The following is a 13,038-nucleotide window of genomic DNA, read 5'->3' on the forward strand; positions in this document are numbered from 1 at the left end:
GGAGTATAGCGTTTCCAGTGGTATGATGATGCAAAAACACTTTAACCGAGAAAAAAAAAGGGAAACATATTTTATTTGAATGTATGCACTGAAAGGAAAGCACAATTTTAAATTCTTACAAGAGATCACGAGGACACATAGAGGACAAACTATATCAGTGTTCCGATGCCATGCTGGGCTCTCTGTCTTGTTAGCCTCCTAAGATTGCCATCTTTCTAACAGTAATGGCAGCACACGGTGGGGACATGCACCTATTCCCATCAAGGAGGCACAAACAAATGGCATGAGTGTGCAGTTTTTCCAAGCTCTTACTTCTTTCTGTCTTTTACAGTTCAGGAGTTTTACAGGGAACGACATCGACAGAGATTTTCTATTTTGTGGATAAAGTGGCTGGTTGCTGGTTCAATTTCAGCAATTTGCCACAGAGTTGTAGAGAGTGGCAAATCTAGCCCATCTCGTTAAACACACCATGGGTCCCATATGGGATATTTACAGGGACCTCCGCTCTGCCCAGCTCAGAGAAGGTCTTGGCATCCAGAACAAGCAGGAAAGTACTTTTCTCCTGGAAACAGATACAGAGGAGGAAGATTATGTTATTGGAAGGGGGGAAAAAAGGTCACAGATCTCCCTTCTTGCTATAATGATACTGAGAGCACCAAAGCATTTGTCTTCTCCCATGCATAGTAAAAACACATGTCTGCTCAGGTTGCAATAAGAGTATAACAAATCTGTTTGTTATTATGTATATTTTTTCCTCTATAAATTTCATTGTATACACCCAATTTCTGTTTATATTCTTCATTAGTTTTTTATATGTGTGTGTTTTCTTTTCAAATTCAGTTTAGATCCAGTTAGTTTCCACAATGGGTTTTTCAATTTAGCTTTTATTGTTTAAAAGTGTTTAGTGTAGTATTGCCACAGGCAAGATTAAAGAAACTCAGAGTAAGCATTACAATAAGAAACACTCTGTGAAGGTAAATGACTCACAGTTATATAGACGTCACCGTGTGGACTCAGGTAGCACATTTTGGTATTATTTTGACTACTTTTGGCCCTTCTGGATAAGTTTATGGCACAGTCAAATGTTGTGTGGGCCACGCGTTTCTTAAAATATTGTAAAGCACATGGCATCTAGCCCCACACTGACCCTGGTTGGATCAGTCAGGCTAGCCTAGAAGAAAATACTAATGGCCATATCCGGGCCACATACATTTTCACAGTTGTCTGCTCATTTTTATTGTGTTGACAAACTAACTTTAGCCTTTTTTGTCTGTAACAGTGATGCACAAATACCATAAAAGGTGAATATCTCTCTCAGATAAATGGTTTCAATTACTTCTCTGGGCGTGATGATGACAGACAAGACAACTCCATCATCTTCCTCAGTAGCTTTAGGCGAAGCAACAAAGACAGGCTCAGACGGGTACAAGCCGGGATAACGCCACGCCTAGACAGGAGAAGATCACATAAACATACCCCTTACTCTCAACTTTTTCATGTTAGAAAACCAACTCACACAACCTACTGCTGCCCTCGCTATGATAAAGAAACAGAAGTAGAAATAGCTTTGATGTGGTAATACCCGGCTCAGTTAACAATGAGGTTTCTCTAAGTGTACCCTTTGACTGATAGAAAACCTTAAGCTCCTTGGTGTGGACATCCATCTTGAGCAGGGAGTCACTGAAAACGTGTCCAAAGCCACAGGAGTAGAAGTAGCGGTAAGGCCTGCCATTGAACTGGTGATAATTGATCTGAGGGAACTCAAGGCCACCGAACTGCAGCAGCTCATCATTGTGAAGCTCCTCGTGGGTCATGTAAACCTGCAGGATGAGGGTTTTGCTCAAATCAGTGAAAGACTTTAGCCAAAAATTGAGACATAGTGACAGACATGATTTCCTTGGTCCTGCAAATCAGTACAGCATTGTTCTCTCTGACAGGGAAATTAATGGATTCCCGCAAAAGGGCCAGAGCATCCATTAGTTAACAATAAATGAATTTCTCTTCATTTTACTTTAGAAATAAATGTAATGTCACGTGCAACGAGCAAGCAATATTTTTCTCAGTTTTCTTCTATCTTTTTTTTTTCTGTGACTCTGGTCGCATGAGCACTTTAACAGATGTTTTTCAGTTGCTGCATGCACTCTCACAACAACAACGGAGGACAGTGTCATACAGGTAGTCATGACAACTAAAAGATCACATTTTTCTTTCAGCTTTATTCCGCTGTAAGAAAGCGTTGGAGAGCGAGTATGTGTGAGGATACATAAGCCGTTAAACTCTAATTATTCACCTGAATAGTGGACACATCGTTTTTATCTGCTGTAACTCATGAAATTACTCTCTTGCAGAAAGTAACTTTCATCACGCTGGATAATTGATGAGAATGTGTGGGAGTAAATTGGTTGTATTCATCATGATTATAGGCCTCCATCTTCACCTGTTCCCAGTACAACCAGTAATGTACTGTTAAAAATATTACTACTATAGGCAGGAAATTCATGCTATTGACTCCTACCTCTCCAGGTTTTGTCATCCTCGCCGTGGCTTTGCAGTTATGCAAAGTGATAAGATTTTCATCTGCAGGAGTTTGTTCATCCACAGACAGAGGCAGGGCATATCTTCTTGGAAGGTTTCTGCACAATGAGTTATAAAACTGCCAAAAGAAATCAGAGGGATATGAAAAAAACAGACTCCCAACTATCTGTGTTTGAATAAAAGGTGCGATGCAACCTCAAGAACAATCACAGCCAAACAGATAGAAAGTGCTGTCACAAAACCATGTTCCTATGTTTTGATGAAAGTAATACACTCCACCACATTTGAAATCACAGATATTTCCAAAGTCTATTTCTTTGGAAACTGACAAATAAGAAGAAGAGGAAGAAAAAAAAGAAGAAAACATCAGAGGCAATTGAACAGTCTATGCCCAAGAAACAGACAAATCCTCCACAAATCCTCGCTGATTCATATTTTAGGTTTCAGGGTGGATGAGGGTAATGTTATGAATGCAAAACAAAATACTAGCTGAACAATGATGGATACAAAAACACCATTATGTGGAAGTCACTCGTGTTGTTGTTTTGGTAAAAGCCAGCATTTCAATCTGAGCTGTTCACTGATAACAAACTAACAAACTCAAGGCATTTACCTCGTCTATTTCCTCTCCTGAATTTCTTCGGAGGTTCTCCAGCGTGAACTCCCCAATGAGCTCGCCATCGCCCCCACAGCACATGTCCATAACCAAGAACTCACTGTCCTCAAAAGCGTTGATTTGATGGAGCGTAAACATGGGTCCTGTATAGTACTTCACTTCACTCTTCTGTCAGACCAGAAACATCAACCAGTGAGGACTCAGATTCGTACAATATCAAGAAAACAAGACAAAGTAAAAAAAAAAAAAAAAAGACAAACGAGGTGATGTGCTGTTTTTTCACAATTGAAGACAAGCTCCCTGCTTGGCACGAATGTTATTGAGTTGCACCTTATCATTTTGAAAGTTTGTTATTATATGCTTAATGGGTATGCTGTGTAATGAGATGAAAAAATTGAGAGCAACAACACACGAGGAAAGGCTACACCATCAGAGTGTAGTTTCATCAAAATAAATATGAAAAAAATGTAATAGTGCATGAAGAGATCAGCTTACAGCTTTCCTTTTTTTTCCTGTTCCGACTCCTCGGCAGCTGGTTGTGATTGTGTGTTTCCTGTTTTACCCTAGATTGTATACAGTAAATAAGCGTTATAATATATGTCACCTTTCCGGTGTGTCTGTTGACCAGATGGAAGATTGTTGCATGCTGAGGCTCCCAGGTCATGACTTTGCTAAAGCTCTTCCCCTGTATTTTGTACAGCATGAACTTCAGCAGATCTATCTTGATTGGCTGCTCGACAAACACAATATAGTTCTCCGACATGACTAGAGAGGGAGGCACACACAGTAAGAAGTGGCTGCATTAAAAGACACATAAAAGATATACCTTGGTGTCGTGTGCATGGTTTAACAATGAATTCTACTGTTGTTGCAGGTGTAGTGTAACTAATCAGTGCTGTTTTGGGGAAACTAAGACTAAAACTCTCACGTTATTTCAGCAGTTATTTACAGACTGGTGACAAATTACAGGAAAAACTAGCAAAAATCATATTGGTAACTTGAATGCTCCCTGGCATGGGTTCTACCACTGCTGTGGTGCTCTACTGGAGTGACAGGATACAATTCTTTTAAAAGCACCACCACCGCAACCATTTTGTCAAAAATCATGGACAAAATAGCATTCACATAATTTTAATATGTTCCTTGAAGAGACTATTGCCATATAGATGGAAGTGTTTATTCACAGGATAAAGGTAAAGAGCCCTAAAAACAACTTGTTTTAGATTTGAAGCTACCTTTCACTCTAAGAAGACAAGTGGACCCACACCATGCTGGGAAACACGGTATAACAAAGCCACCAGATTTCTATCAATAGGTATTAAAGGGTTCTGTTTTCCCTTTAGTTTATCAACCATCAGCATGTACCTGCATGTAACCGGAACATTAGGTTCAAGTCTAGCACCAAGACATTTGCTTTTGCACATAAAAACTAAACATAAGCATCCAGCAACTCTACCAAGAGATGTGGCGCGCAACCTGGATTGCTGAACAATGTTCCCACACTTGTGGGACTTCTTGGTGTCTGAAAGTCTGCCAGCACATGGGTGGGCTGCCAGTAATATAGACATAGATATAATAAGGGAACTGAAGCAATGTAAAAGCCAAGTGGGGCAAGACTGGGTTAGAGCAACCAAAGAATGAGGCTTTCATTAGCTAGTGTCAGCTTAAGTTTAATTAACAGTAGCTTATTTATGAACTGTTTGCTTCAGCTGATTGTTAACATCTAATCATGGTCTGTGTAGTCATATTAACCCAACTCGTTTTCACACAGTCATTAGCCTGCTAAACCTTCCTCCACAACAATAACCTTCATATTGCATGCAAAGCTTTTTATGATATTGACTTTACTCACATCCAGTGTTTGTTTATGAGAGGAATTTGTTCTCCCCGCAGATCCTACCCCTCATCACAATTTTCACCAAATATGGTTTTCCATAAATGGTCAACAGTATTCTTATAGATCTTTTACAGATATCTGCACTCACAGCCCCATAGTTAGGTTGGCCTGTTCAACTGCTTGTTAACTTATCAGCCAATCATAAGGCAGCAAAACATTCAGTAGTTCAAATCAGAATTAGGAAGAAAGGTGATTTAAGTGACTTTGAATGTGACATGGTCATTGACGGGCTGGCCTGTTTTTATCAGAAACTTCTCATCTTCTGGGACTTTCCCACACAAGCATCCAAATAGTGGCGATTTTCTGGGGAAAATGTCAGAGGTCAGTGGAGAATGACCAGACTGCTTCCAACTCATAAGAAAGCACCAGTAACTAAGATAACCACTTATAAGCCCTGTTACTGATCAAGGGTTCCTTGTAGAACTAGTATATAAATGTGCAACAAGTGATTTATCAGAAATCTAATTAAGCTTCTGTCAGCTAAGAACAGCATGATGAGGCTACAATTGGCACAGGGTTACCGAAATTGGACAAAAGTCTCAATTTCTGCTGCAACATTTGGACCGTAGGGTCAGAGTTGAGCGCAACAGCATGACCGCATAGGTCCAGCTTGTCTGCATGAATGATTCAGGCTGATGTCAGTGCTGTGGAATATTTTCATCACACATATTGGAGCCCTTAGTACCAACTGAGCATCGTTCAAATATGCCTGTCTGACATATTATTGCGGACCAAATGTACTCATCTTCTGATGGGTGCTTTCACAAATTTCTGTCATCTCTCAACCTGGTTTCTTCAATATCGTAATGAGTTCACTGTCCTCAAATGAAACCCACTGTCACCAGATGTCAATCCAGTAGAGCCCCTTTAGGATGTGGAGGAATGGGAGATTCACATCATGGATGTGCAGCTGACAAATCTGCAGCAACTGTATGATGCTGCCATGTCAATATGTAGCAAAACCTCTAAGTAATGTTTCCAGTATGGAGGCATGGGACACACGACACAGGAGGTCTAGTTTTCCACTCCAACTTTATTCACCTCCAGACATTAACTCAGCATATCGCGTCCAAACACAACAGAACCCCACCTCCAGGCTTGGGTCTGAGTGGAGCCTTCTAGTGGGTCACCACACCAGCACCTTGTTGAATCTATGCAATGAAGAATTCAGACAGTTCTGGTGGCAAAGAGGGTCCAGCCTGGCGCTAGTTAGTTGTAAGTAAGACACCGGTGAGTGTGTAGACAAGCAGAAGCTGAATAACATTTGGACAACAAACAATGAAACATTAACATGCAAATTATAGCTGTCTTGTTAGCAGTCCTGTCAGATTTAAGCCGTGGAAAAAACTACAGTAAATACTTCGCTGAAAAAAAGTGTGAAACTTGGAGGTAGAATTAAAAAGAGGAGAGATATAGAGAGCTGAAAGGAAAGACAAAGGAACTGTGAATGACAAAAAGGAGGGCGAGACTGGAATTAAAATCAGTGATTAATAAGAGCATTAAAAAGTTTCACTGAAGTAGATTCACCCAGCCAGTGCTGGAAAAAAAGCAAAAACTCTCCCAGAATTCATTAATTTCACTTCAGTTTACATCCAGCATGCGGACCACTTTAAAAAGTGCGGAGTGGGGGACTCTTTATTATGCTGTAGTGTGTTTCTCACCAAAGCTGTGGAAATAGGAAGGCTTCCTGGGATCAGCTGCAGGGATGGAGCAGATCACGTTGGCTCCACTCAGGTCGGCTGAGTCCTCCATTGCTGCCTTCTCCTCAGGAGGAGGCACACGGATGATGTTGTAGAAAAATCCTAAAGAATGTCCAAAATCACCTTGTGTTATTAGGCTGACTTTATTTCAAAGCGTAAACCCACAAAGATACATAGAGACAAACCTGAGGACAGAACTTTAAAGATCTTGAGGTTTATCTTTAGCCGGCATACAGACAATTTACAAGCAAGGAGCACTCCAAACACCACCCCTATTTCATCTATCATCTTCATCATCAAAAAACCAGCAACAAAAAATATTGATATTAAAGATGACAGATGAACTGGAGTCAACAAGCCTGAAGTCCTCTTTGAGGATCAGTGGCAGTTCATGGCAGATTCATAGAGTGCAAGAGTATAACTGGCAGGCTTCGGAAGACCAGCAACCCTTGATTAAGTGATCTGGAAGGGGAAGCAGATGTGGTTGTTCCAATCAGCAAAGAAATACCAAAATACTAATTCCAGCGAAAGTGATGACTTGACAAAAATGGACAAATTGGGCAGGCTGAACGGTGGGTCAGTACGAAGCCTGAAAGGTGAAGCGCACTGAGATTTAGAAAACTGGAGAGACTTCTGAGCAATTAGTGCAGTAACTTTAACAAACCACTGCCTTTACTTAATATTATGACAGTGTAACTCTCCTTAACTGAGAAAGTAAGCACAGTGGTGAAGGTCTGTTGCACAGAGACGGTGGCCTGGATCGAATGGATTGACGTGCATGTGCCAAGTGGTTGTGCGGATATTCTGAACTGAGTGTGATGAAGATGAAGAGGACATCAAAAGTTAATTGGAGACAGTGAGCGCTTGAAAGAGGCTTTTGACGCTGAGGTAATGATGCAGATAATGATGATGCAGGTCAGATAAACTTTACAGTACTCATTTTAACTAACAAGAGCAGACCGGCATGGAAAAAGAAGAAACATGTCGAAAACTGGAAAAAGCAGGCTGAAAATGGAAATGAGAAGATGTTCTGAATGTAGCGTGGTTAGACAAAGCATAAAGGTGGGAGCTGTTTTGACCTGTCATCATTATATTAAATACAGTTGTCAGAATGAGTGAGAATGGATTTCTTTCCATCCATGCCCTCATAGAAGGACTGCATTACTATTGAGTAGATTGCATAAAGTCGAGCTGAGGCTGATTTTGACTGAAGGTAAAAGGCTGTTTAGCATAGAACCACCTTCTGCCATAACACCCAGCAAAACCAGCAAAAGTAGCAGCTTCTGTGTGGAGTCGAATGTTGCTGTTTGTGGGACAGTTGATCCCAAAAAGAAAATGCTATTTAATGCTGACATGGGGGGATTGCCAGAGTCACACAAGCTGTCAAGGTTGATTGTAACAAGAAGCAAGGGTGGGGGATGATGCAAGTGAAAGCAAGTGAAAAATGAATGAGTGGCCCCGAGGAACTATGCACGTGTTGAAGTCAAAGTGACTCCCTAAAGGGCAGCGGTTGATGTTTGCTGCAGGAAGGGGTAAGAGGAAAATATTTGGAGGGGGCGACTGAAGCGATTGAGTACTTTGATGGCAGGAACCCTGAAACCAGATGGTGCAAAGTATTGCTTTGGAGAACTCAGAAGATGAAAGTTGGAGAGAAAATGGACCCGATATGGCATTTTATGGTTGTCAATAAGGCTTTACAAGGCTTTGTAAAGTTGTCACCAGAGATTATCCTATTAATACCTGGTATATAACACCCACAGGGAGCTTACAAACAGGAGATTATTGTGGGACCACTGTTGGAAGCAAATAAACGTGTGCGTGTGTGTGTGGCAAGTAGGAGGATATAGATGCATTACAGGAATGCGGCTTTTGGGGTGTGAACATCATATAAATTCCAATCATAGCTCAACATAGTAAACTACTGAGAAGGAAAGAGCAAAGACAGGTTACCACTTCTGCTGTATGAGTTGCCCATGTTGTACGTGGAACCATCGCGGTCGTAGTGTGGATGGGCTGAAGCTGAGTTGACAGCGATATACTGACTCCAGTCCACCTTATTAAAAAAAATAACATACACACCATTCTGGTCATTGACCTCGCTATAGAAAAGCTGGAAGATGCAGTCAAAAGACACATTTCTCACTGACTCACTTTCTCTTTTGTCTCCAGGCTTTGTGGATTTACTCTCCTCATGTACTTGGTTTCTGTACTCACGTAATAGTCCCCCTTGTACTTGACAAAGTTCACATTGGCATTATCTGTTGGCTCTGGGAGACAAAACATATCAAATGCAGCTCTTTAGCAGAGCACTTTATGCCATCCTTTTGATCCCCATTCCCTTACGAGATCCAAACTCACAAATATTGACTTGTGTTCTTTTTACCTCAATAAAAAACACAATGTAATGTCCCAGCTTTCATTTGTCTGCAAAAGCCTTTTGCTGTGGAGTCAAGAACCTGGGCGCTGAAGAAAGAATATCCATATATACTTTTCTTCTCACATATGTTTTTGTTTGATTTTTACTTTGTGCTGGTAACCTGATGTAGTAAATGGTGTAACACTGTATTTGGCAGCGCTAGTGCTACAACACTGCAGAAGCAGAGTACACACGGGAAAATGCAATATGTAAAGAAGACGCACGTACTCGGAGTCTGAAAGCGTGACAAGAAGCGTGCAAAGATGTTCTTGCAGGGATCAGGCATGGCTAATGTCCCAAACTCTGAAACCACGATGCGGTTCTTCTCTGAGTTTTCGACAAATGAGTCACTCCTAAGGAAGCGGCTGCTGTAAGTGACATTGCCCTCACGGATGTGGAACCTGTGCATCATGGCCATGCCATCAAACCAGTGGGTGTATCTGAGAGCGAAAAAGAGAATTAATTTCCCGGCAGGATATTCATGTAAGACTAGGTAGAGGGAATGTTGTGAGAATTATGAGACACAAAAGAGTGGAAAAAAAGGATTATTTGAGGAATCGGTGCCTTATTCAACAAACACTGAGGGAAAACTATCTTTTCTATCTACAGTACAGGGATGTGTTTACAATATACCATGATAATACATGTATTTTTTTTCATAGTGTTCCTTAAATACCTGTCTGTTCCAAATTCAAATTTCCCAGGGCCATTTCTCAGAAAGCTCCCATTGATCCAAGGTGGAATTGTTCCCTCTATGGTTGTAGGGATGGGGTCGGGGGTTTCCTCTGCAGAACGGACCAGAGGCGCCAAGCACTCGAGTCCACTGGCCTGTGGACATCTCTGCCTACTGGATACTGAGGGAGGAGAGAAGAAGCACTGAAAGGCTGGTAAAGCACATTATAGTATACACTGTGTTCTATATTACTGGTCGTATGCACATAGGGGTTCACTGGTGGGTAACATGTTGCTGCACACTTGCATTTCTTAAATGACTCTGAAGGAGAAAGTGAGGTTAGATCCTTTCCATAAACCATGTGATGGCATTAACTGGGGGCCTTGGATGTGACTAATTAGCAAACCTTTATTTATTGTGAGATAATTGTGTAAACAACTCCATCTTGTATGTCCTTTGTTGGCTCTTCCGATGTTTGGTTATCCTCAATTCAAACATTTAAACTCTGCATGTGAAGGGAAGTGGTTTTGTGAAACATTCATTATCTCTGATAGGAGACGGTTTGTGCTTTAACAGCTCCTGCTAGTATGAAAACACGGCTCTCCGGGGTCATGCACTACAAATGACACCTGCACTGCCTGTCTTATCTGTTATTCAATAACCCATTCCTGTTCGCTACCTCATATCTCTCCTCATAATGGGAACTGTAAAATATATATGAGAGTGACGTGATTAGCAAAAGCAAAACACTCAGGGTTCAGCACGGGGCGCCATGCTGAGCTTAGCGTACAATATCGCAGTTTTCCTGACCACGTTATTGCGACAAATCAGCAGAGCGAGAATTTCGCTCATTGCTGTCACACGAATACAACAGGCAATAAAAATGGGAATGTGTGATGGGAGATATAACCACAGTAGGCTTTAACAATCTCTTACTATGTTGATTTGGGTGGGTTTCGAATGTGATTACAGCAGCATTGCAAATGACGCCTAAATGTGTGTCTGTCATTTTTAGGAGGCTATTTTCTGAGCTTCCTACTGTTACATTCAAAATTAAGTTTCTTGAAAACAAAACAGCAGCACTGGCAAGCCCAGAACTGTTGTTGATAATAGCTTCAGGTATTACTTTTTCTTTTTTTTAAATATATATTTCTTTTTCTTTTTTGGGGGGGATAAATGCAACAGTAGCTTATTTGCAACAGCTATTTCTTTAATGAATTGTTTCCCTTCTAGCACCAACAGTACAGTCAGGATACAAATGAATGACCTCGTTAGAATTTGCTGCTATAATCCTGCACATCTTTTTAATTTATGTTCTTTTCTTTTCTTTTGTCACTGTGTAGGGGCCTGTCAGCCGCTCTTGGAGTTAACAGCTGAGAATGACTAAAAGCTGTTAATGAGACATTGTGCATATTCTTTACCAGCTCTGCTTCAGCAGTCCTTGGAGCAGGAACAATACAAAATGCCAGCACGTCTTTTTGTAACTTGCAGCTCTGATTTCGAAATGCAACATTATGACTAGCAGGCCTAACTGCATTAACTGAATGCACACCTATATTTTGTGTGGAACTGTATGGAAAGGCTTTTTTTTTTTTAACATTTGATGCTATCAAACTGCCTCTCTTTTGTAAAAGGCGGAGGCAACAAAGTCTAAGAGCGCCACATATCTCGACACATTTGTTTTTTTATTGTACTTGAGGTTTTGATTTACTTCTGTTCTTAGTCACGGGTAACAAAAAGCAGCCTCTTGTAAGGGCTTCGAGGTTTTAGTGTTTATGTAGAAAACAGGCTGGAGTGAGCTCAATTCACCAGTTACTAAACGCAGAGCTATTACATATTTTATAATGCAATAAAATATATCAGGAAAAGAACGTGTTCAGTCCCATTTCATTCTTGTTACGCATATGTGCACATCTTCTGGCTACATTATCGGAAAGAGGTTTCTACTCACAGCTGCGTGTTTGGGGCTCTGCGGTCTTGGACATGGCTTGTTGGTCTGTGTTTGAGCAGAGAAATACACAGGATTTATGCAGTGCGGGAGAAAAACCTTCAACCTTTGGACCCTTGTTAAGTAACTGAATCCACGCACTAAACAATACAGTACTAGCAGAATACAAGTCTAGTAAATCATTAACAAGTGGAGCAGGAAAAAAGCAAAACATGGCCATCTTCATAATATGTTAGCCTTGATATCTTAAGTTTAGCAAACAGACAAAAAACATTTTCACTATTTACCTACATACAATCAAATGAATGAAATGAAATGAGCTGCTCTGGGTGTGAAATCAGTCAAAAAGGATAAGCTCATGAACTGAAAAAGCCATGTAACGTTATGATCCGGTTTTTTATTAATAATGTAAATGTCTGTGCCACTGCCCACAGTGAGAGCATGTTTACTGCTTTCATCTGATCCTGTTCTGCTCTGCATAGCTTCACATAATGTGTGTTTTCCAATGCAGTCAAGGTCCCTGTGTATTTGTACTAAAATCAAATTATATAAAATGTCTGTAATTACTGTAAATGTTATTATACGTAGCAGTAGGTTACACTGCTTGTTATCTCTTTCATGTGGACTGATGAAAGTAGAGACTGCAATGAACTGGTGCTGACTGCAAAAGTATGTGTATAAACAAAGGTGATGAGGAATATTTTTAGTGTAATTCCAGTGGTAGCTGCATGTACGATGTTCCACTCTTGCTCTAAAAAGACTCAGTGGCACAAAAAATTAATTACTCCGAACTAACGTGCAGATACGAGTGCAAAAGATGTTTTGGGAGATGTTTTATGCGGGAATATGCAGCATGTTTAAAATGCCATGTTTGATAGAAGCTATGCAGCAGTGAGTGTAAACTGTAGTGACATAAACATACTGGACACAAATGCAAAATTAGGTGAAGAACATATGAACGCTGTAAACAGATCTTAATAGACGGCACCAATTCCCACTACTCCTCTTCATTCTAACACTGAAAATGAGAGAGCAGGCAAGTATGTGCAAGACCTGTAAGACCAGTTTGGTCATGATGTGCTCACGAGAATTAATGAAATTAGTATTCCCCGTCCTGGGAGTATTAAAGCACAGTTAGCAATGAATTTTATACCCGCAGTAAACAAAGACACAGAAATAAAATAAACATGCAACAATCAACCCAAACGAGAAAGCAGGGAAGGGCTTCTGGTAAAATCAGCATCAAAGATAAA

The 13,038-nt window shown here is 40.6% G+C and overlaps 1 protein-coding gene across 1 annotated transcript; it reads right to left on the reverse strand.

The window, feature by feature from the left end:
• Positions 1–65: 65 nt before the first annotated feature.
• bco2l (beta-carotene 15, 15-dioxygenase 2, like) lies at positions 66–11,841 on the reverse strand. The gene is made up of 12 exons (XM_082554159.1): positions 11,789–11,841; positions 9,841–10,018; positions 9,393–9,604; positions 8,900–9,015; positions 8,699–8,801; positions 6,710–6,850; positions 3,756–3,916; positions 3,149–3,319; positions 2,516–2,653; positions 1,638–1,820; positions 1,337–1,447; positions 66–562 (listed from the first exon to the last, which is right to left on the reverse strand). Exons 1-12 carry the CDS (start codon positions 11,820–11,822, stop codon positions 446–448), a joined length of 1,665 nt encoding a protein of 554 aa, XP_082410285.1. The 5' UTR covers positions 11,823–11,841; the 3' UTR covers positions 66–445.
• Between the last annotated feature and the right edge of the window lie 1,197 nt (positions 11,842–13,038).

The sequence above is a fragment of the Aulonocara stuartgranti genome, assembly GCF_965226115.1.
Source record: "Aulonocara stuartgranti genome assembly, chromosome: 12".
NCBI lineage: Eukaryota > Metazoa > Chordata > Actinopteri > Cichliformes > Cichlidae > Aulonocara > Aulonocara stuartgranti.